This window comes from Ursus americanus, chromosome 3, assembly GCF_024610735.1.
Source record: "Ursus americanus isolate L20-20 chromosome 3, mUrsAme1.1.p, whole genome shotgun sequence".
NCBI lineage: Eukaryota > Metazoa > Chordata > Mammalia > Carnivora > Ursidae > Ursus > Ursus americanus.
This window is the reverse complement of record NC_142129.1, coordinates 1991644-2017909: the sequence shown is the minus strand read 5'-3', so window position 1 is coordinate 2017909 and position 26266 is coordinate 1991644. Positions and strand designations below refer to the sequence as shown.

Sequence of the window (26266 nt, the reverse complement as noted above, 5' to 3'; positions counted from 1 at the left end):
TCATTTTTTGATAGATGGACAGAAAGACGGAAGTGCTATATAACAGTCCAATTCAACATCTCATACCATCTCAAAGTATATGGGTGCCAGTGATACCTTTTAGAAACACAGCTGCTATTTAACAGTAACGGTTCCTGTTACTGAAATTATAATTTAGTTCCCTCCAATATGCAATTGTACTAAGAACAATGATAAAATTAAGACCATTTCATGAACTAAATGATTTTCAATTAAAAATCTTTATAAACTCAAATAATTTCACATGAAATAAATGTATTATTTTCCTCAAAGTAATACTTTTATACATCTCCCATACGCCATGCTTCAATAAATCGTTATAACCATGCCTTTTATGGTAGATTAACAATCCCAAAAGGAACCCTGAGCATAACAATGCTACCAGGCTCAAATGTTTTAAAAATAATCATCTTTATCCATGTTGTTTCTATGGAAAACAATGAGTGCTCCCAAGTGGGGGAGGGCAGAGGAATTCTATTAATAAATTACTGAATGATTTTTTTTCTTGAAGGTGTTGGGAAAATCAAATTAACACATAACAATAGTTAGTGAGATATGACTCCATTTTCTGTAATAAACACCAAGATCAAAACGCACCCAAGGTAAATTTCCTTGCGAGCTTCCCAGCAGGAGTCTTCCTTTTTGTATGTGATTTCCTCTCACCCACAAAAACCAGGCCAAATACGCGCATGTGCCGCTAACACTAAGCAGCACTTCCTTATTCACTCATGTCCAACAATTTATGGATGATCAGTGGCAAAAACGAGCAAAAATAATGAAAGAATGCAATGAAAGCTCCCTGAGACCAAGCTGGACTTCCTACTCATTTCTGTGTCTCTTTCAGATGGAGGCCTGATACAAATTAGCCACTGGGGGGAAAAAGTCATCTGGTCATAAAATACAGTACAAGGTCACTTTTATGTAAGTTTGCCAAAAGGGACATAAACCAGGACAATTTCACACTGTGACACAGGATAGAAGCATATTAAAACAATCTCTGTTCCTCCTCCATTGTGCTGTCACAGTGCTCAGCTTTATAGGCCTTCCCAGCACCGGCACCGGGCTCTTCGCTTCCACCTGGTCAGTCTAATTAATTAAGAAAGGAAGTTACCTCAAATTCTGTACTTTTTGCTTTTATTATCAAGCACTTCGTTTGAAGTTATAGGAGTTAACCTCTTAATCCTACAGACCGTGTGCTATGTTCTGGACATTTGGGGATGTCTGGATAGCTTGGATAATTGGTCAGGATGTTGCTGTCGCTTATGTTAAATTTTATGCCAAGACTTCAAATCAAAGATAGGCATTAAGGTGAGACGCAAAATAAAGTTACTCCCAGAAACATCTTTGGTTTGTGAATTAATCTGTCACTGATTATATTTTTTTCACTTTCATTAAAGTGTTGAATCTTTGCCTCATAACATCTGAACTCAAAGTAAGATGTTAAAATATAATATGAAATAAACATATTCCTAACTCTTATTTCAACCCTGGCCGGAGGTTAGACCTTCAGAGTTCACGATGCAATCAGCAAACATCTTCTGACATCATCCCACATAATCTAAAGGTCTCTCTGAGGCAGAATGGGAAGAAAAAACCACACAGCTGATCTGAGGTTTGACAGCAACAGCAGTGCTATTGGCCCCAATACCCTTGTACTCTGGTATATGACTGAGTAACCAAGATAAAAACTGCCAAGAAAGCATCTCCACCACAAAACAACACCCAGCAGATGCAACCTTTTTTCATCAGAATTGAAACGAATATTAAGATGCAAGCATGGGATCAGGTTCAAACACACATGGACATGTATAATGCTTGACACAATACGTAGAGATAACTACGAAATAATATAAATTTGATAAACATTTAAGTGCTAACAATAAGTTAGAGTTCTAAGATAAAAGTTACTTTCTTACTAAAAAAATTTTGCGTTATCAAAACCATTTACATTCTCCTACCCTTGAGAATATAAAGAATGGGAATAGTGAGGAGATGGTCCTAATAAAATAGAAACATGCACCATGGTAAGGAGAGAGAAGAAAGGCTTATTTAAGGCCCTTAAAAGGGCATGGTCAACCCCCCAGGCCTAAAATGTCCTGTTTGAATTAACATAGTGGTTTAATTAAAAACTAAGTAGAGAATTCTACTTAATTTGATTTTCAATTCAAGCTCTGCATCCGCCCGTGGCTAGTGGCCAATTTCCGCATCTCGGCACAATATGCAAGGGGCTGTTTTAAAATCGATTGCCCAGGGGAATCAATGGGAGTATGGTGGAACCATATGCCATTTAGGGACTCCACCAGACTTAGACATAGTAAAACAGCACCAGGAGGGTGGCCAAAGGAATAAAAAAGAAATTTAACTTAACCATATTTCAAGTTTGTCATTACTCAAATCATTGTGCTGAATCTACCAATTAGAAGTGTTTTCTAAGCCCTCCTCAATATCCCTTCAGAACTAGATGTGTCTAATGGCAATGAGCAAAGAGCTTTAAAAGCTACACACAAAGGAATATCCTTGCTAGCCAGCTGTGTTAAACACATCAATGACTGTGATACATTCGCGCTTCAATGAGGCAGCAGGTAAAGTCTGAAATACAGTCTACAACACTGTGTAAAGAACTACAGACCTTAACAAACATTATGTAAAACCTGCACAAGTCAATTCCTAGAGTCTTATATCAGAGAAAGGCATAACAATGAAAGGCTTAACCGTATACTTTATACATTTAAGACTTAACCATGCAATGCTAATAACCCTTGCAACTTCCATGTAATTCATTTCAAAACTGAAAAATATGAATATTTAAAGTGATATGTCACGATTAGCTTAATTTAAAGCTTTCCAAACAATTCTAATAGGGTCTACAATGCACCCAATCTTCAAGCAGGTTTGATTTTGCTTCAGTCCATGCCATTTCAAAATGGGAAAAATCATTTGTTACCTTAAAATTGCCCAAGATAATATGTGAATAAGTAAGAACTGATCGTACTTAATTTAGTTGCTTTCTGATGATCCCACAGAACATTTATTAGTGAAATGCATTAAACTCTAGAATGATGGCACTAATAGCTAACATATCCTGGGCTATGTGTTTTACATGAATAATCTCTTATTTAATCCTTTAAATAATAAAGTAAGGAAACAATCATTACTATACCCATTTTACAGAAAGAGAATCTGAGGTCCAGATGAAAAAACTAGCCCAGGCTGTGAGACTCAAAGGGCAAATTTTCTCACCTTAGCACCCTCACCCTCTATCTCTCTGCCACAGGCGCCTTCTCCTTGGTGCACAAAGAGCAGAATCATTCCACCTCTTCTACCTCCAAGCTACAGCCCCATTTCCCTTCCCTCCTCTAATAGCTTTAAAGACCAAGTACCTTCATTTGGTTCCTACAACTCCCAATCACTGTCCAACAACACAAGTCAGACAAATGGTAACCAACCATCCTGAGCTCTGGCTCCTTGCCCTCCTTTCAGCCCTTTGCTGAGCTGGGGAATCACCTGGACTGGCCATGTCCACTGTACCCACTGTAGTCATCCAACACAGCAGGCCCCTCAGAAATCATGAAATAGAGCTGGTGATCTTGAGGGATTCTGAGGAGACTAACATAGTCAAAGATCTGCTTAGAAAAGAATATTCTTTTAAGTGTTTATATAGACATAAAAAAAAACTTAGAGGAAAGAATGCTGTACAGTTGTAGGTGTGAAATATCTTCGATTGCCTTCTTGTGTCCTTCCTCAAGCTGCTTCTCCCCTTGGACCTTAGTCTACAAGGGGGAACAAGAGAGCAGTGACATGTCACTGGGGTTTCTGTCAGTTTTTTTTTTTATTCTAGAGATGGTAATTCTGCTCCATTAAACGTAGCAAGTCCCTCTTCTAGTTGGTTAGTTCACAACAAGGGAGGAAAACAATGTGGAGACAAGGGGTCTGTCTACATTACACACTGTTTTTTAAAATAACCTATTTAACTAAAAACTAGAATTTTATAAAGAGTATAAGTCAGGTAGCGAAATGTATACTACCAAATATGAAAATAAACTTACCACTGAGCTTTACCAATTGCTTTTGTACTTGGTAAGATTACACACGAGGCAGAGATAAGACGAAAGAACAATTTGCATATTTAAAGCAAACATCAACACAGCAATGTTGGTGACATATGTTGCAACACTCTGTTTAACACGACTAGGTGCGTGATTGATCCGGTATGGTGATATCTCTACAAAACACAGTGCTTCACATTGTGTGGTGCACGTACTCCTTCCTTCAGTGACATATGTCTCTATACTTAAATAAAACAGTAGATGCAAAACTCTTTTTCAAAAATTTTTTGCCAACTCCGTTATCTATAGCACAAAATCCAAACTAACTGGCAGAGCATTCAAGGCCTCCAGGATGTGACCCCAACAAGATTCCACGTACCCTGATCTCTCACCAATTTTCCATTATAAGTGTCAGCCATTCCCTCAATCCAATCAGAATCCATGCCTTTGCCCAAGCCTGGAATGCCACACTCCAGCAAAAGCCTGCTCACCCTTCAAGTCTCAGTTCAAGTGCAGGCAGACTCCTCCCGTGAAGCCTTCCCCAATTCCCTAGGTAAATCAAGACCTTCACTCCTTTCAGTGCCTCCCATTGCAGCTGGCTGTATAAAAGTTCATCACACTGCGTCCCATTTGATTGCACCTCTTCTTTCTCCCTCTGTCTATCCCTGGAAGTAGGAGCCCTGTCTTTTCATTTCTGTCCCCAGCAAGGTCCTAAAGTAGCATAATTAATTACTTCTTAGTAGGTGCTTAGTAAAACTCTGCTGAATGAATGAATATCCATCAAAAGCTTTGGTCTAAAATTATACAGAAATCGCTTTCTCAAGTGTCTCCTATGCTCTCACTTCTTCTTGATGCTCATTCTTTCCAGCCCTCTTTAATACAATATTTTACATTCCATTCTTCTAGAAACTCTGTCTTCTGACTTCCAGAAGAGCACACTCCTTTTGCTCCCCTGCTTTCTGCCAGGACCTGCTCAGCAGTCTCCTTTGCTTCCTTCCTCTGCCAGCAGGCCATATAGTCCTCTTTTCCGCTCCAGCCCCATTTGTCGTTGGCCACCTCATCCACTTGGTCGGCCTCAGTTAACTCTCTATAGTGTTGACATGTGAAGACCACAACCACTTTGGGATGGTTAAAAGCAACCCTAGGTTTTAGGACCAGTTCTGAAATTGTACATATGCGGCCCTTAGACAATTTAATAACACTTAATATATCTGGACCTTAGTTTTCTCCTTATAAAAGGAAGGTTTGCACTAAATCCCCTTCAGCAAAACTCCTATAATTTCTTCAAGAAGTTATAAACACTTAAAGAATTTTTAAACTGAAACTACACAATTCTTTCAACATTATACAGATGACTTAAATAATTCAAATACGTCATGATAAAAAACAATTCCAATATATCAAAGCCAGTTTTCTTGGAGCGCTTGGGTGGCTCAATGGTTAAGCATCTGCCTTCGGCTCAGGTCATGATCTTCAGGTCCTGAGATCAAGTCCCACATCGGGCTCCCAGCTCAGTGGGGAGTCTGCTTCTCCCTCTGCCTCTCCCCCTGCTTGTGCTCTGTCTCTCTCTCTCTCTCTCTCTAATGAATAAATAAAATCTTAAAAAACAAACAAACAAAATCAATTTTCTCAATGTCAGGTTGGACTGCCAAACACAACCATCCATTCTGATCTCAGAACGTTCACTACATATGAAATCAACTCTGAGTTTTAAGCTTCAAACTATTCAAGTATGGAATAATATCTAGAAAGCAGAAAGCTGCATCCACTAAAACAACACTTTATCACCTCTCAGTGACTCTTTCCTGGCATCCTTCGACACATAGATCTAAAAAGTGCTGTACTTAAGGTTTAAAATCAGAAAACCTGTCAAAACGTGAGACTAACAATTTCATTCCTAAGTACCTACAAAAAGTTATATGAAATAAAAAGCCATAAAAAGTCAGAGTTTACAGCTTCCCTTGCCAAATTTATTGAATTGGCATTATAGTATTATTCAACCATAAGATACACAGGCATACTTTCACTTCATATATCACAATACGAATAGAACTGACAACTAAAAAGGTGTAATGTGTCTATAAATAAACTGTAACCTAGAACTCATTTTTGCCAAGAAGTATTAACTACTTAAATCTTTGTATTATATTCCAACTGTTTATAGCAAAAACCTCCACAAGCTATGAACAGAAACACTGTTCATTTCACTTTAAAATGTTATATTCAAAGACAGATGAAGTTATTACCACTGATACAGTTTGGACTGATTGTTTAAGATGCTCTTGCAAAGTCTACTGTTCTGCCCATTTCTAACTGCCCACATTCACTACAATCAGTAACTCACAGTATCTTGGGAATTTGACTATCTAAAGGAGCATGTTTGATTTCATAATATGCTACTCTCCTGAAAATACTGGATATAAAGTAACTTTTACATCAAGGTATGTTTTAATATTTTGAGAATTTCATGTCATGCTTTAAACTAAATCGAGAGCGCCTAAGAAATGAAGAATAGCTATTTTATCAGCTTTATTCTCTACAAACAAATATTCCACCAAGTTTATACATACTATAAAAAACATACGAAGGTCAAAAGATGACTTCCTCCCTGTGGACATACAAAATCATTCAATATGCAATATTATTAATATTGTTGTCAACATGATTAATATTAATAAGATGTTGTTAGTACTAAACTTTTTGTATTTCAAATGGTTGTTCAAGACTACTTTTTTCTAGCTCAACATGAATGACATTTACCTCTTAATCTGACAAATTTAATTCCAAAATATGATTCACTTACCTTTTTCAGGCCAGCAAAACCTTCTGATTCCAGAAAGAAAAAGGCAAAGGGCATCAAAACAAATAAACAAAGGTTGGAAAAGAGAGAAGCAAGATTCCACAAGCCTATAAAGAGGTAGCAAAAAAAAGAAAAAAGATTAGAGACAGGCTTTGTCAAAAAAAAAATTACTATGCTAAATTATATTAGTCAAAGATCTATACTTTTTAATAATAAAAAAACATAAATTTGAAGACAGTGGCCTAACAAATCACCTAAATTTAGAAATGAGAAAATACTTTCTGTAACTTTGTAACTTTTACCTACTAGGAAAAACCAATACAGAAACTAGAAATATTTTTCCTCATGTCCTAAAACAAATTTACTAAAGATATGACAAATGCAAAGATCCAAAGACACAGTCTCTTTAGACATATTGGCATCTGAATATTTAAATTAGAGCCACTAGCATTTATTGAGCACTTAATAATTGCCAGATACTCTATTAGACATTTTACATGCATAATATCATTTAATTGACGCCTCATAAAAACACTAAAGGTAATAATTAGCATGTATTGAACCTTTCTGTGCCAAGCACTATTCTGAGTGATGTACCAAATTATACCAACTCATGTACTGAGTAATGTACCAATATTATACCAACTCATAGGAATCCCCCAACAAGACAGAGGCATAGGCCGGTTATATAACTTAGCCAAGGTTGAAGAGCCTGCCAGTGGCAGAGCTAACTCCTGGGATTTTTAAAAACCACTATATCACAGAAGTTTAAGTAAGTAATTCTAAGTGGGAAGGAAAATATAAAAGAGGCAGGCAAGTTCATATCACCTTTTCCCTTTTTGGCACTCTCTGTACTCTTATAAAACCACAAAAAAAAAAGCTACTAAGATGATAATAAAAATAGATTTAGAAAAAGAAGACTAAGTCTGTCTTTGGGATTATGTCTGGCCAAACATCTTACACCTTTTATAGGTAAAACACTCAAATTTAAAAATGATTTTCAAAATAATGCCTATAATCCTTATAAAATCAAGAGTTAAAGATAAAATTATGCTAAGCATAAATTCAATCTACTACATGCACTTATCATTTAGTGTTTTGGAAAATGGGCAACAGATGTTCTTTCAAGGCCCTTATTTAGAAGGCACTACTCCAAGCACAGGAGACACAGGAACAAACAAAACACAAAACTTTTGTTTTCACCAAAATGTGGTATGAGGAGTCTTCAGTTTCAGCCATTCTAACAGGTATATAGTGGTATCTCCTTACTGTTTTAATTTGCATTCCCCTAATCAATGGAGAATAACATGAACACCTTCATGAACTCATCTGTCACCCATTTATATCTTCTTCAGTGAAGAGTCTCGAGTCTGTTGCCCATTGTTTCATTAGATTGTTTGTTTACTTATTGCTGAGTTTGGCAAGTTCTTTATATATGCTGAATACAAGTCCTTTATCAGGTATTTTCTCCCCATCTGTAGACTGTCTTTTCATCTTTTTACAAGTATCCTTCAAAGAACAAAATTTCTTGATTTTGACAAAGTCCGATTTACCAATTTTTTCTTTTACAGATCATCTTACACAAGAAATTATGGTCTAGCCCAGTAACACTAAGACTTTCTCCTATGTTTCCTTCTACAGGGGTTAAAGTTTAAAGATTTACATTTAGATCTATGATCCCTTTGAGTCACTTTTGTATATGATGCCAGGTATGGACTGAAGTTCATTTTTTCCCTATGATTATCCAATTGCTCCAACACCATTTGTAGAAAAGAATACTCTTTTTCCACCAAATTACCTTTGCACCTTCATTGAAAGTAAATTGGCAATATATGTGCAGATATATTCCTGGATCCTCTATTCCATAGAGTCGATCTATTTATCTTTATGCCAGTACCACACCATCATGATTACTATGGCCTTAAAATAGTCCTTCAGTTGGGTAGTAAGTCTTCCAATTTTGTTCTCTTTTCAAAGTTGCTTTGGCTATTCTAAGTCCTTTGAATTCGCATCTGAATTTCAGATCAGCTTTTCAATTTCTTAAAAAAAAAAAAAAAAAGCCTGCTGGGATTTTGAATGAGATTGAATTTAATCAGTAGACCAATCTGGGGAGAACTGACATCTTAACATTGTCTTCTTATCCATGAACATGGTATATCTCTCCATTTACTGTGACATTCTTTAATTTTTGTCAGCAGTGTTTTATAGTTTATAGTATATAGGTCTCACACATCCCTAAGTATATCATGTTTCTGATGCTACTGTATACAAGTGGCATTTTTTTAATCAACGTCCAATTACTCATTGCTAGTATATGAAATGCAATTGATTTTTGTATATTTATTGTGATCCTGCAACCGTGCAAATTCATTTATTGGTTCTAATAGCTTTTTAATTATAGATTCCATCACAATTTCTATGTAGACAACCATATCATCTGTTAATAGAGACAGTTTCACTTTTTCCTTTCTAACCTCAATGTCCTTTATTTTCTAAAAATCGCCAGAACAATGTTGAATAGAACTGGTGAGAGGGGATATCCTTGCCCTGTTTCTATTTGTAGGGAAAAGCATTCAGTCTTTCATTAAGTTCAGTGTTACCTGTAGGGTTTTTACAGATGCTCTTTATTAGGATGAAGAAATTCCCTTTCATACATAGTTTGCTCAGAGATTTAATCAAGAATGGATGCTGAATTTTTCTTCTGCTTTTTTTCCCTGCATGTATTGTGGTGACTTTCCTTTTTTAGGGTTTGAATATCGTTAATTATATTCACTGATTTTTCAAAAGTCATAATGTATTATCCTTCTTATAAATTGTATTGGATTTGTTAAATTTTGTTTAGAATTTATGCATATATGTTCCTGACGGAAACTGGTCTGTAATTTTCTTTTCATGTAATGTCTGTCTGGTTCTGGAATCAGGATAATGCTAGGCACCATGAATTAGGAAGTTTTCCTTCATTTCCAATTTTCTGAAAGAGTCTACACGAACTGGTATTACTTCTTCCTTAAATATTTGGTAGAACTGACAGTAAAATCTTCTTGGCCTACAGGTTTATTTGTGAGAACATCTGTAACATTTCTACAATGTCTGAGAGACTTTAGTAGTTTTTGCCTTTCAAATTTTTCCATTTCTTTAAGGTGTTGTATTGGCATAAAGGTAGCACAATGTGCACTAATTATGCTTTTAATACCTGGAGAATCCACAGTGATGTCATCTCCTTCATTCCAGATATTGGTAATTGGTGTCTTCTCTTTTTTTTTTTTTTTTTTTGCTAATCAACCTGGCTGCAACTTTATCAATTTGATTGATCTTCTCACTTTCTCTGTATTTTCTCTGTTTTCTATTTCACTGATTTCTCCTCTTATCTTTTTTTTTATTTCCAATCTTTTTAATTTGGTATTCATCTGCTCTTTTCTTCCTGTTTTCTTAAGGTGGAAATTGTGGGCACTGATTTCAGACCCTTTTTCTTTTCTAAAACAGGCATTTTAGTGTTAAAAATTTTCAAATGTTTTATTTTTGTTTTCATTTAGTTAAACGTACTTTCAAATTTCCCTTCTAATTTTTTCTTTGAGGGGCGCCTGGGTGGCACAGCGGTTAAGCGTCTGCCTTCGGCTCAGGGCGTGATCCCGGCATTGTGGGATCGAGCCCCACATCAGGCTCCTCCGCTATGAGCCTGCTTCTTCCTCTCCCACTCCCCCTGCTTGTGTTCCCTCTCTCGCTGGCTGTCTCCATCCTGTCGAATAAATAAATAAAATCTTCAAAAAAATTAATTATAATTTCTTCTTTGACCTATTAGTTATTTCATTACCAAATAATTGAGGGATTTTCTAAATATGTTTCTGTTACTAGTTTCCCATTTAGTTTCATTAGATAACATATCTTGTGTGACTTAAATTCTTCTAAAAGTATTGATACTTATTTTATGGCACAGAATATGGTCTCTCTTGGTAAATGTACCAAGTGTACTAAAAGAATGTATATTCTACTACTGTCAGGCAGAGTGATCTATAAATACTAATTAGGCCAAATTAGTTAAGAATGCTATTCAAATCTTCTATCTTGTTAATTTTCTTAATTTGTTCTATCAATTATTAAAAAGAAGATATTGATAAATCTGCATAGAACTGTGATTTTGACTATTAATCCTTTCATTTCTATAAGTTTTTGCTTCATGTATTTAATAGCTACTTATTAGGTAGATAAATGTTTATAATGTTTTGATGAATTAAGTCCTTCATCATTATGAAATGATCTTATTTATGCCTGGCAAAATCCGTACCCTTTTCTAATAATAATATACCTATTCCAGCTTTCTTCTTCTCTTGCTCTAAACTTACTTGTGTCTGTACATTTAAAATGGGTTTACTGTAGGCAGCATATACTTGAATCTTTCCTTTTTATTCAACGTGATAATCTCTGCCTTTTTTTTTAAGTTTATTTATTTGTTTATTTTTAAGTAATCTCTACACCCAATGTGGGGCTTGAATTCACAACCCTAAGATCAAGAGTTACATGCTCTTCTGACTGAGCCAACCAGGTGCCCCAATCTCTGTCTTTTAATTGGAACTTTTAGACCACTGATGTTTATTGATATAGTCAGGTTTAAGTCTATTGATTTGCTCTTTGTTTTCTATTTGTCTCATTTTTCTTCCCTTTTTCTTCTTTTTCTGTGCTCCTTTGGATTAACTAACTTTTATGATTCCATTTTATTTCTTACAGTTGCTTATTGACTATATCTCCTTGTTGAGCTATTTTAGGGTTACTTGCAGTTTTATCACATACACCTTAACTCATCACGATCTGCTTTCAAGTGATATAATTCTTCATGTACAGCATAATAATCTTCCAATAGTGTATTTCCATTTCTTTCCTTCTGCCTTTGTGCTATTGTTGTCATGCATTTTACTATATATGTTATATTGTTACTATTTTTTAAGCAGCCAGTTATCTTTTTATTTTTTTAAAGATTTTATTTATTTGAGACACAGAGCAAGAGAGAGAGAGCACATGTGGGGGAGAGGGAGAAGCAGGCTCCCCGCTGAGGAGGGAGCCCATTGCAGGGTTCAATTCCAGGACCCTGGGATCATGACCTCAGCTGAAGGCAGACGCTAACCAACTGAGCCACCCAGGCTCCCAATTATCTTTTTAAAAGACTTCTATAATAAAACTTTAACATTTTACCACAAAATTCAGCCAATAACCTGAATGAGCCTGGAAGCAAATTCTTCCCCAGAGCCTTCAATAAGGAATGCAAGCTCATGAAAACATTCTTATCTACCAATTCTGAATCTGTGTCAATTATGTCAGTTGTGACTTATTTTTCTCCTCATTATGCATTATACTTTCCTGTTTTGTACTCAGCTGTAGACTCAAGGTAGGCAGAGTGAACCCCCAAAGATGTCCATATCTTAATCCCTGGAATCTGTGAATATGTTACATTACATGGTATATTAGTATTCTAGGGCTGTTCTAACAAAGTACCACAAACTGGATAGCTTCCCACAACAGAAATTTGTTCTTTCACAGTTCTGGAGGCTGTAAGTCCAAAATCAAGATATCAGTAGGGCCATATCCCTTCTGAAGGCTCTAGGCAAGAATCCTTCCTTATCTCTTACTGGTAGCTGCATTCCTAGTTCTTACAGATGCATCTCTCCAAATCTACCTATGTCTTCACATGGCCTTTTTCGAGTGTGTCTGTGTCTCTGTTTTATCTTCTTATAAAAATACTAGTAATTAAATTAGGGCCCACCCTAACCCAGTGTGACCTTATCTTAACTAATTACATCTGCAAAGACATTATTTCCAAAGACGGCCACATTCTGAGGTCCTAGGTGGACCTGAATGGGGGGAGAAGGGTGGGCAGGAAAGAGGACCATTATTCAACCCAAGACACACGCCAAAAAGACTGCAGATACAATCCTTAAGGTTATGAACCTTAATATAGGGAGACAGAGAGATCATCTTAGATTAGCCAGGTGGGTGAAACCTACCAGGGTAAATCAGGGAGCAACTCAACCCACTTTTGCTGGAGAGGGTCACATGAAAAACATAAGAGGTGGGCAGCCTCTAGGACAAAGACCAGCACCTGGCAAGGAAATGGAGGGCTTCAGTCTTACAGCCACAAAGAACCAAATTCAGCCAATAACCTGAATGACCCTGGAAGCAAATTCTTCCCCAGAGCCTCCAATAAGGAATGCAACCTCATAAAAACTTTCATTTCAGCTCCCCCCCCCATAAGAACATCAGTTTAATAAGACCTTACAAAGAGAAATGTCTAAACTGAGAACTGGATAGTCCATTAATTCTATCCATCTGTAAAACAAGATGTTTCTCTGTGTAACTCTCTCCTGTCTAGTACTCTGCCCAGAACCTCCAGCCACCTGCCCCTGCAACCACAGCCTGCACCCCAATCCTCCCAGCAGCACCCTCAAGCAGTTGCAGGACTCATACCCTGAACTGCTATTCTTCAGTGCCTATGTTTTCTTGAAAACTTAGTTGTTTTAGATGAGAGGGTATATACACTCTATCTTACTTCATCTTGGCCAGACTATATGTAGCTTTTAAACTTGAATACTGATTTTCTCAATTTTTTTTACTTCATACCTGAGCCTTAGTTTTGGATAAAACAATAAACAGAGGGAATGCTCTGAACATAAAACACCATAGCAGATCACTCATTCTTTACTCACTGTCCTCATGAATTTGCTAATCTTTAAAAAACTGTTTTTTTAACCTGTAGTTACCCACCGTTTGAAGATGACTTCCCAAAAACTTATTGATGTCCTTGCCCCTTTTTTAAATTGTTTCAACACACAACTCAATAAAGCCTAAACCTCAACTCCTATGTCTTTGTTTTCTCTTACTAGACAAAATTGTTCCCTATTGTAAAATACCCATTCTCTTTACTCTCTTGCCTGAAATTCCTAAAATATAACTGCTCCAGTACACATTCTACAGTGGGCCTCTAGGATACTTCACGAAACCATCAAGCTTATTCTTTTTTCTCCCTTTTCTATACCCTGCCCATTATACTCTTTGATACATTTAGAAAGTGCACTCTAATCAAATGATAGTGTCCTAGGGGTGCCTGGATGGCTCAGTCAGTAAGTGTCTACCTCCAGCTCAGGTCATGATCCCAGGGTCCTGGGACCAAGCCCCACATTGCATTGGGCTCCCTGCTCAGTGGCGAGTCTGCTTCTCCCTCTGCTTGCCACTCCCCCTGCTCATGTGCTCTCACTCGCTCTCTCTCTCCATAAATAAATATTTTTTTAAAAAAAGATAGTGTCCTAAAAACATATTAAACATAATGAAATCATTGCAAAGCCTCACTTTGTTAAGTTCCTATTATACTATTCAATACCTGCTACTTTCAATTTACACTCTGAAAGGAAAAAAAAACCACTTAGAAAAAAAGTACTAGTTTTATACCTTCTCAAAGAATTGCTTTAAATTAAAAGGACCTCTCTTCCTGTTTCTAATGGTCTAAATAACAAAACACTTTAACAAAACACTTAAGCAGGGTAGACATACATTTGTAAGATTCTGAAATTAAGATTTGTTCAAAATAAGCAAAAGTTTACTTTTATTTTAATGCACCAAGAATAACAAGGAAACACAGAATTTTGGAGCAGAAAAGAACTTTGAGATCCCTTGTTTAATTCACTCAGAAACCAAACTCTTTTTTTAAAAGATGTTAAATAAATGCCACACAAATTCCATAACTTACAAATGATAGACAAGGAATTAGATCCAAGATCTCTTGCTCTTTCTGCACTACTGTATGGATCTCACACTTAACATTCTGGATGAAAAAAGCACAATATTTTTAATTTTGTTAATATCATCTGCTGAAAAAAGCCATCAGTTTAATAAGATTTCACTAAAGGAAATGTTTAAACTGGGAATATGACAGCTTATTAATTCTATCCATCTGTGTGAAACAAAATTAGTTGAGCTTCTGATCAGTTTGTAAGACACTGAAACAAAATCAGCACTTCTACTGTGTTTATATGTGAGCACATATACACCCAAGCTTTCTGAAAACACCAAATACAGAAAGGTTTTAACAAATCCAACTTCGATAAAACATTGAATGTACGATATGTACTTTGTGTGCTATAATGTCCCCTAACAAAACAAGGCATTCACACTATTCATGATTTCAAAGGCCTAAAATTCCTGATGGCAGATGTCTGAGTGAGTGGCACTTTATATCTGACCAGCCTAAGTTTGCATCTATCAGCTATATATGAGCTAGAAAAGGAACTTCAACTCTGTTTCCTCATATATCAAACAGGCTCTAATTTAACTCATAGGGCTCTCATAAAGAACAGAAGAGAAATAGCATAGCAAATACTCAACAAATGTCAGTGCCTCCCGCCAGCCATCTCAAAATAATGCAAATGATCCAAACAACTGAAAAATTCTAATGCACACCAGCAATTTGACCAGATAAAGACAAGAAAGTGAGTTACAGCTAAAATTAGCTCTCAACCTTTCCCAAAGAATTATTCTCATAAGGGGCGCCTGGGCGGCTCAGCCTTTGGCTCAGGTCATGATCCTGGGGTCCTGGGATGGAGCCCCAAGTCTCCCTGCTCAGCGGGGAATCTGCTTCTCCCTCTTCCTCTGCCCCTCCCCCAGCTCATGCTCTCTCACGCTTGCTCTCTCAAATAAAATCTTTAAAAAAAATTTTTTTTAAAGTATTCTCATTAATTACACCCCAAAAAGCTTATAAAACAAAAACCTGTATACACGACATTAAAAATATATAAAAACAACAATGACCAAAAATAGATACAGAAAGTAAACTGCAAAGAAATACACCAAATTACTCACGATGTGAATGTACTAAAATTATGGATGATTTTCTTCCTACTTTTCTACATATTATAAGTTTTCTATAAGGAGCAAATAAAGACCTTTAAAAAACATGAAACATATTTAAACCTCGTTGTGAAACTCAAAATTCTCCAAATCCCAGTTAGGTAATCTCCCAGCAAAATGCTGGGCTTCCCATCAGCCATGCCATTCACTCTATTTACCAGCCTCACTGACTACACAGTTCAAATCCCAGTTTCAGCCAAATCACAGATTACCACTTAGCAGGGAGCTCAAAGCTTGTTCTCAAATAGCTGCCACCATGAATATAAACCCCTGAATGCTTAAAATCTATATACTTTTATAACAGAGGGAAAACTTTATTACTTTCTATAATTTGAACAACTATCATTCGTAGCACAGAAGGGGACTTTTTTATTGTTCTTGAGCTACAAATATACATACTTCCAGAATTCATCCTTCTGATCATAAATGTCCCCTTTCACACAGGGAAAGCTACCAATTTTTCTCTGAAAATCAAAAGTTAAGAAATAAAACTCTGCCTTGGGCAAAAGCTCACAAGTCAGAAAAAGTATCTGCTCTGACTAACCCACACACTTAAAAATGAAGATAGTTATGAAAAGCTAAATAAAGAAATCTATATCAACAGATACCAACAAGCAGCAATGTCTGCAGAACAAGTGAAGAAAATGATGAGTATGATCACAAAGATTCTGAATACCAGCTCATTTAGTTTGACATGAAATTCGGTGCCTACACTTTTACATACTGAACTTTATATATGTGTAATGTATGTGTGTATATATGTCCATATATGTATGCTATATACGTGTGTATATATAATACATACGTGTGTGTGTATATATAAAATTTTAAAATTTTTTTATTTCCCCCAACTGCCCCAGGAGGCTCAACATTACTACTACTGATTTTGACAACCACAACTGTAGAAATGGATATAATATGATACAGAACCTCCACTGTATTTTTGCAAGAAATATCCACCTAACACAAACAATTTGAGAGTTGTTAGTCTTGTCTTAACAGGATAATCATCTACATAAATAACAAGTTTTTATTCAAAGTCTAAATAATTAAATGCAAAAAATTAAGTTTATTTACCAGAGTAAGTAAATGTGGAAGTTTCAGGCTTAGCTTATGCTAATTTAATTATTAAATCTATCACATATAAGTTAAAGTTATTATGAGAAAAACATCTAATATAGAGAAAAGTAATATAATCTATTATATATTTCTAAGCAGTAATTATATTCTTGACAATTCTGTAAGACTAAGTTTTCAGCATTTTATAAACATATATCAGACATACATACATAAATATCCCTTAAGAATTATTCTGTAATTTTGATGAAACTTACCTAACATTAAATTAGGACTAATATATATTACCTATGACTACATATTAATTTATAAAATAAAAATATTAATCAAATTTCTCTACTTCGAAACACTAAAATTACTTCGATATAGCTAAATTATGTCAATATAAGCCAAAAACTTCAATAAATTACTTCAAATATAACTAAAATTACTTCAATATAGCTAGAATCCTTCAATATAACACAAAAAATTCAAAAACCTTGTAGTTTGTCTAAATCAGTATCGGTGACAACCTCTCTGAAAGATGTCCTATGACTATCCCCCAAAGATGTATCTGAACTTAAACAAAGGTTATTTACTAATCCTAGAATACTTCCTTTCAAACCAAACCAAACTGAATTGCCGGATCACCATAGGATGCATTAACTTCTAGCTCCATCTGCTGGAGTCACAAAATATTCCAAAATTCGACATACAATACTATGAAGCAAATATCTATCACTTTTCATCACATAGACCAAAAACTTCATGAATTTAAAACAGAAAATTAATCAGAGTTCAGCCATATTCAGTAATTTCCAAAATGACAAATCTAAGTTAAAATCAGTATTTCAGTGGAATTGAGGCTCTAACGCAATTGTCAAAAAATGAGTTATGTAATAAAAAAATTCTACCAAGAAAGCAGAAGCCTTAGAGAAAGACAAGCTTGCTTTTGCACAGTAAGTATTGTCTGAACCTCAGAATTAGAACAGCTTCTATTAGAAGAAAAACAAAAAATAAAGAACAATTTTAGCAATGAGTTGTGAAATTTTTTACCTTAATATAACTTTCTTCTTGTAACAAAAAAGTAACACATGTCCATTGTAGAAATGTTATACAAGCACCAAAAAATTTTTTAAATCCTGTAATTAATCCTACCACCCAGAGAAAAACATGTTTTTCAACATCTTTCGCTATCAACAAATACTCTTCTACATCATCATCTGTAATGACCAAAAAAGCACTCCACTGTTAGGATCCACCAAAATTCAATTAAGCAAATTTCTTACTTTGACACTTAGAGTGTGTTTTATTTTTAGTATTATAAACAATACCTCCATTAACATCCAGTAACTACAGTGATGCATATTATGACAAATGACTATTAAGACCACTTAATTAGAAACTACTAGTAACATTTAACTAATAATGGTTTATTAAACTTTATGAAGGACTGACTTTTGATTTAATATTTATACGTAAGTAGATGTAATAGTTCTTTTTCTTTTTTTTTAAGTTTGATTGCTTATAATCTAGAAGTCTGATTTTTTTAATCTTCTATGGGACTTGAAAATGGATAAAATAAAGATGGATTTTGTATTGTTCCTTCATTATATCCACAACAGCATATTGTCTATTCCTGTTGAAAAATCAAAATAAAACACCCATACCTTCAAAAGACTAGTGAGGTTCATGGTGGTTATCTTTTAACAGAGTAAACGTCAACTAGGCAATCATGTTATAAACGTGTGTCTCCGTTTCATAAGTGATTATGGACAGCTTAGCAAAAATTGGCCCCCAGTGGGGGAATACCTCAAAACCTGAAGAATTATTTCCTGACTTTATTTAAGGCTACAACTTAACTCCATCATTCTCCTACCTTCCAAAGATTTATTCCTGTTTAGTTTTTAATTTTAATCTCACCTTACATAAAATTACCATTTTAAAGGGAGTAATTCAATGCATTTAGTGCATTCACAAGTCATGCTACCACTACCAGCATCTCACTCCAAAACATGTCTATCACCCTGAAAGGAAAACCCATTAAGCACTTGTTTTCAACTTACGGAACTGAAGAGTTTCATATTTTTCTGCTAAGTTTTTAACAAGATACAAAGAAAGTGAATACAAATAAATACTTTCTTTTTTCTATCCATTTTTTACCCTTTTCCAATTTTAACAATAAAAATGACAATACAAATTTTAGCTACCATTTTAATTTGTCTTCTCTGCTCTCTTTGTACCATCCTACGGTAACTACAGTTGCCAGCATGTCATACCCACACTGAGTGAGTGATGGGACACACCTCACAGCATCCAGCTGACAAGTGACAAAGACCCTGGGCTAAAACTGCCAATGACCAGAGGATTACCATTCTGCTTCATTCCAGCTCCAATATCATTTTTGTATATCACATTTTTCAAGCTATTTTAATCATTTTCCCATTGTAGACAGAGATACATCTTGCTACATGATACAGATTTAGAACTAAGGTTAGTATCTTAATTATTTATGCTACTAAATTCTGGCCCACAGAAGTGAAGTGGCATTCTAACGTAATCTTGTTAACATGTGACATCTCAAATCCATGTGCCCAAAATCCAGACACCGTATTTAATTCAAATTAAATATATTTATACATACCAAAGCATTCTCAATACATACGTTGGCCTAATCCATGTGATTTACACACTAAAGGCACAAGCAATCAAAACCATCCACTGACAATTTTATAGGATAAGCCATTAAATTTCTTTTCAAATTAAGTTCTTTTTTTTACCAAGGTATTCCTAATGACACAATAAATAACTTTTATTCACTCAACAATGAATCTTTATTGGACAATTTCAGTGTGAAAGTACTGGAGCAGTGATCGATGGGAGATTAAGAGAATTTCAGACATATTCTGAGACCTCAAAGAATTTGGCATAAATTCACAAAAGGCTTAACAAAAAAAGACAAATAACAACTCAGGAAAATCTCATAAGTGTTACAAGACGATATATGATTGACAAATGAATGTGGATGATGTAACTGCACTGGGGTAAAGGAAATCATCAGACTTTTCAGGGACTACTAAACACTGGCTCTGAACTGATACTAATTCTAGGAGACTCAAAACATCACAGTGGCCCACCAGTCAGAGCAAGGGCTTATGGAGGTCAGCTGGTCAACAGAATGTTAGCTCAGGTCTCACATGTGTCACAGCTGGTCTGTAAACCCGATCTATGGTCACATCCTCAGTGCCAGAATGTATAAGGAACGGATACACTTCACAGCTAACAGAATCCCTACTCTGGTCCCCTGACCTGTATAGTAAGGGCTATTACAGTGGGAAACGCCAAGTGGAAACCCCCAGAATTGCCTCTAAATAGGAAAATAGTAAACTAAAATTCATACCACATCCCCAAAGGAAATGCAGAGATTAGCACCACCATCAAGGGCTTGAAAGACACAGAAGTGGTGACTCCTACATCCCCAAAATAGACAGACCTTAGGACAATGACAGTGGCTTATGATAAGCCTCACTAGGTGGTGACACCGGCTGCAGCTGCTGTTCCAGATGGGGTTTCACTGCTTGAGTAAATTAACACACACCCTGGTACCTGGTATGTGACTCCTGATGTGACAGCGGCCTCTGTCTCCATCTCTGTCCATAAGGCCCACCGGAAGAAGTTTACTTTCAGCTACAAGTCCAGCAAAGCACCCTCACTGTCTTACTTCAGGGGCACTCCAACTCTTCAGCCCTTACGTTATAATTTAATTCGCAGGAATCTTGATTGCCTTTCCCTTCCACAAAATGTCACAGTGGCCCATTCTAATGATGACATTGTGCTGAGTGGATCTAGTGAGTGAGAAGTAGCAAGTACTCTAAACTTATTGGTAAGACATTTTCATGTCAGAGGGTAGAGAATAAATCCAAGAACAATTCAGGGGCCCTCTATCACAGTGAAATTTCTAGGGGTCTAGTGGTGTGGGGCACGTGGAGATCTCTCTTCTCAGGTGAAGCATTAGTTGCTGAATTTGGCTTTTTCTACAACCAAGAGAGGCACAATGTCCATGGGCTTCTTGGGATTTTGAAGGTAACATATTCCTCATATTCTTCCTCTGGAGTGTTATTCCAGCTCATTTACCAAGTGACCCCCAGAGCTGCCCGTTTACAGCAGGGTCCAGAACAAAAGAAGGTTCTGCAACAAGTACAGGTGGCTGCACAAGCTGCTCTGACACTCAGGCCATTTGATCCACAAATCCAATGGTGCCTGAAGTGTCCACGGCAAACAGGGCTGCTGTTTGGAGCCTTTGGCAGGTGGATCACAGCACAGGCCCTTAGGACTTTAGAGCAAAGCCCTACAGCACTACAGCCCTTCTGGGACATACCTGAAGGACAGCCCTGCACAGGTAACAACTCTCTTTTAGGTAACAGATCTTGGCCTGTTACTGGGCCTTAAAAGAGACTGAACACTTGATCACGTGCCACCAAGTTACCATGTGACTGGAGCGGCCCATCATGAACAGGGTGTTATCTGACCCACCGAGCCGTAACATCAGACATGCAACAGCAACACTCCATCATCAAATGGTAGTGGTATATACATGATCAGGCCCAAGCAGGCCCTGAAGGTACAAGTAAGTTACATGAACAAGTGGACCAAATACTCATGGTCTTCACTCCTGCCCTACTACTTCTCTCCCCCAACTTGCACCTAGGGCCTCATAGGGAGTTCCCTACAATCAGCTGACAGAGGGAAGAAAAGACTCAAACCTGGTTTACAGACGGTTCTGCACGACACCAGCCAGAGTGGACAGCTGCAGCCCTAGAGCCCCTCTGGGACATCCCTGAAGGACAGCAGTGAAGGAAAATCCCCCCAATGCCCCTGGTTATTCATTTGCTTGGGAGAAATATCCAGACATGTAATTATAAATTCATGGGTTGTGTCCAGTGATTTGGTTAGGTGGTCAGGAAGAAACATGACTGGAAAACTGGTAACAAGGAAATTTGGGGCAGAGGTATACAGATAGTACTCTCTGAATAGGAAAAAAAAAAATGTGAAGATATTCCTGTCCCATGTGTCTCCTCATCAAAAGGGGACCTTGGCAAAGGAGGAGTTTAATAATCAAGTGGATAGGACTACCTGTTTCACAGATATTAGTCAGCTTCTTTCCCCAGCCACCCCTGTCACAATCCAATGGACTCATAAATAAGTAGCCATGATGGCAGGGTGGAGATTATGTACGGGCTCAACAATGTGCACTTATACTCCTCAGACTCACCTGTCTATGGCTACCACTGCATGCCTAAACGCCAGCACCAAAAACCAACACTGAGACCTCAATATGGCACCATTCCCAGGGGAGATTAGCCAGCTACCTGGTGGTGGGTTCACTGAAATGGGCCACTCCCATCATGGAAAGGGCAGCATTTTGTCCTTACGGGAACAGACACTTACTCTGGGTACAGATTCACCTTGAACACAAAGCTTCTGCCAAAACTACTATCTATGGACTTTCAGAATGCCTTGCCCACCATCATCACAGCAGTGCTTCTGATCTAGGAAATACTTCACAGCAGAAGAACAATGGGCCCATGCCCTTGGGATTCACTGGTCATTCACGCTTCCCACAATCCTGAAGCAGGTGGTTTGATAGAATACTGGAATGTCCTTCTGAAGACTCAGTTACGGTGCCAGCTAGGTGGCAATACCTTGCAGGCTGAAGAAAGGTCTCTAGGAGGTTGTTTCACCCTGAATCTGTATTCAGTATATGGTGGTATTTCTCCCATAGCTAGGGTTCACAGGTCCAGGAATTGAGGGGTAGAAATGGGAAAGGTAGCACTCATTATTATCCCTACTGACCCACTAGCAAACTTTCTGCCTCCTGTTCCTATAACCTTAGGAACTAGTGCTGCTAGGTTAGAGGTTCTAGCTCCAAAGAGAGGAACGTTTCCACCAGGAGACACAACAATGATTCCACTGAACTGCAAGTTCAGCACTTTGGGTCCTCATGCCTCTCAATCAACCAGCAAGGAAGGGAGCTCTGACCACCAAGGGGAAACTGGACTGATCCACCACAATGGAGGTAAGGAAGTGTGTGTCTAGAACACAGGACATGCATCAGGGCATATCTCAGTATTACCATAATTTGGCCCCATTAATGATTTTTTAAAAGCCAAGAAGCAAGAATGTCTAAGGATGACAAATCTTCAACCCCAAGACAATCTAAGGGACTAATAATAAGCACTCCCTCGAATGTCATCAACAAAGTTAAAGAAAGCTATGAATTTAGAAGAGAAAAATGAATTTAAAGATTTATGAAATTCACTACATGCAACAAAGGATACAGACCTACCAAAGATTTAGCAGAAACAAAGCCAGGGGTCATAAAACCCTCAAGGAAACTTTCCAGGGCTTATATCCCAGGCCTCCTGAAACCTATTCCTAAGAGTACATTTAGAAGCAGTAACATCATTTAAAAGGTTCTTCCTGGGGCGCCTGGGTGGCTCAGTCATTAAGCATCTGCCTTCGGCTCAGGTCATGATCCTAGGGTCCTGGGATCGAGCCCCGCATCGGGCTCCCTGCTCAGCAGGAAGCCTGCTTCTCCCTCTCCCACTCCCCCTGCTTGTGTTCCCTCTCTCGCTGTGTCTCTGTCAAATAAATAAAATCTTTTAAAAAATAAATAAATAAATAAAAGGTTCTTCTTCTAGTTCCCCACCTTTCAGATGATATGGTTTACTGGAGTTCAAAATTATTGTTTATTACATATGCATTCAACACGTTTATTAGGCAATCGCTATGTGGGAATCATTGTTCTAAGCCCTAATTTATAAACAAAATATTTGAGCTTACACACCTTATATTATAATGAGAAAGACTACCAATTAAACGAATATATTTACTTCCAGAGTTAAGGCCTCCAGATATAGGGCATGTCATGTTTTAGCTCTTACTTCCAGTCCAGAAACAGAATATTAGAAATAGCCTTGATTTAGAGTACGTGGTCATTAAGTATAGCATGAAATTTCTACTTAGTAAAACTGGAAACAAAGGCCAGTTCACCTGTCATACTGGTTAGCCCAGCTTGAGACCACCTGCACTGCTGGTAAAAACACCTGGAGCCCAACCCTGCAAAATGTATGTGCCATAGTACCCACAGCTTTACAGAAAGCTAGAGCCAAGGGGAACCATGCTAAACAGTCTTCCTCAAACATTTTAGACAATACATGTAAAAACCATTTTCTAAATTATATATTATTCAAGTATTTTTAATAACAAATAACATGTCATCTAAAATAACTCACCAAAACACTCATAGCCATTACTTTCCAGGTTGTTTCCTGCCTTTCACAATAGCTGACTTTTCAGTAGAGGATTTATTTTTTGTATCAATTTCAGTTTGCTTATTTGAGCTTTTTTCAATTGCTAAGCAAAAAAAATGGAGTAATTTCTTTTTATTCAGTTAATAATTAGTCCTAATTTTACTGAATTCATTTGGTCTTCAGAGCATCATGACTCCATTTGTTTCTACTTTCAAGCACAATAGAAACTACAAAGGCCAGATTCAAATATGTGATTAAACCGTTAAAATTTTTCATGTCAAAAAAACTGTTTAAGCAGTATTAAAGGACAAATGGGAGGAAAATGTTTGCAATTAACCTCTGATAGACAACTAATTACTTAAAAAAAAAAACACTGCAAGTGTAAAAAGGAATGAAATCCTGCCATTTGCAACAACACGGATGGAGTGAGAGTATAATGCTAGGAGAAATAAGTCAGCCAGAAAAGACAAATACCCTATGATTTCACTCATATGTGCAATTTAAGAAACAAAACAAATGAGCAAACAGACAAAACAGAGAGGGGCAAACCCGGAAACAGACTCTTAACTACAGAAAACAAACTGGTGGTTACCAAAGGGGATGGAGTGGTGGGGGATGAGTGAGATAGGTGATAGGGATGAAGGAAGGCACCTGTGATGATGAGCACCGGGTGGTGGATGGACGTGCTGAATCACTACACTGTACACCTGATACTAATATTACACTGTATGTTAACTAACAGGAATTAAAAATTTAATTAAAAAAAAGAAAGAGGGGGAAAAACACTGTAAAAATGGGCAAAGGAAACATAGGTAGGCAATTTACAAAAAAATAACCATGAATGACCTCTGAGTATGTTTTGTAAATGTTTACCCTTACTAGTAATTAAAGAAATGTACATTTAAGAGGGGAAATGTTTCATGTTTTTGAATTGGAACTTTTTTTTTTAAGACTTATTGGTGGGGAAGGGGCAGAGAGAGAGAATCCAAGTGGACTGTACTGAGCATGGAACCTGATGCAGGATTCAATCTCAAGACTCTGAGATCATGACCTGAGCAGAAACCAAGAGTCAGACACTTAACCAACTGTGCCACCCAGGTGCCCCTTGAACTGGCAGGTTTTAAGTACCACCCACAGTTGATGAAGATGCATTCTGGGAAGAGGAGCCCCTCCCCTATCCCACCAGTGAAAGTGAAACCACTAGTGGAATTCACACAGCTTTTCGGAATCAGGAAATATCTTCTCAAAACTTTTAAAGTGCGCTTACCCAGAAAGTGAATTACAGAAATTTATCCTAAGGACAAATATTTATTTGTAAAGATGTACACTGGAGCCTTTTTAATTAAAAAACTGGGGGGGCACCTGGGTGGCACACCGGTTAAGCGTCTGCCTTCGGCTCAGGGCGTGATCCCGGCATTATGGGATCGAGACCCACATCAGGATCGAGACCCACATCAGGCTCCTCCGCTAGGAGCCTGCTTCTTCCTCTCCCACTCCCCTTGCTTGTGTTCCCTCTCTCGCTGGCTGTCTCTATCTCTGTCAAATAGATAAATAAAATCTTTAAAAAAAAAAAATTGGGAACAATCCATGCTTATAACAGCTCCAGGCAATACTGTAAATTACACAGAAATGTAGTTAATGGCATGGAAACCTCCCCCTTGTATGTTGATTTAGGAAAATACAAATTATCAGTGAGGCCATGAAGGTTTCCATCTGGTTATGCATCCAAAGGAACACACCTTACTGAAGGCTACAGGCCACAATATTCACAATAGCTCTGGGGTTGTAGGATTGTAGGTAACATTAATTTTCTTCACCGTATATTGCTTCCCAAATATTCTACAACAAATGTAGCATTTCCTTAAACACAAAGGACTGAGAGAAAAGGTAGTTGTCTGTATAAATTCTAGATGAATTAAAGAGTTATGCACAAACAAAATCATCTTTAGAAAATGAGGGGGGAGGGGGTATCTGTCACATCTCAGGAAGGGAAAGGATCTTCTAAACACAAAACAATTAGAGAAACCAAAGGAAGAAAAAAGACTGGACACTGGATAACATACAAATGTTAATAATTCTGTCAGTCAAAAAAGCAAATCAAGTTAAAAAGAAAAATAACTAGGGGTGCCTGGGTGGCACAGCGGTTG

At 37.1% G+C, this 26266-nt stretch overlaps 1 protein-coding gene across 5 annotated transcripts in view; it reads right to left on the bottom strand.

The window, feature by feature from the left end:
• The window catches only part of LMBR1 (limb development membrane protein 1), a 220603-nt gene that overhangs the window by 138717 nt on the left and 55620 nt on the right, over positions 1–26266 (bottom strand). For all 5 annotated transcript variants that reach the window (XR_015723765.1, XR_015723766.1, XM_045792226.2 and 2 more), the window contains exon 5: positions 6868–6971. Coding sequence is in view for 3 of the 5 variants with exons in the window: in XM_045792226.2 (XP_045648182.1) it covers positions 6868–6971 (104 nt within the window). In the remaining 2 variants the exon portion in view is untranslated. The remainder of the gene's footprint in view (positions 1–6867; positions 6972–26266) is intronic.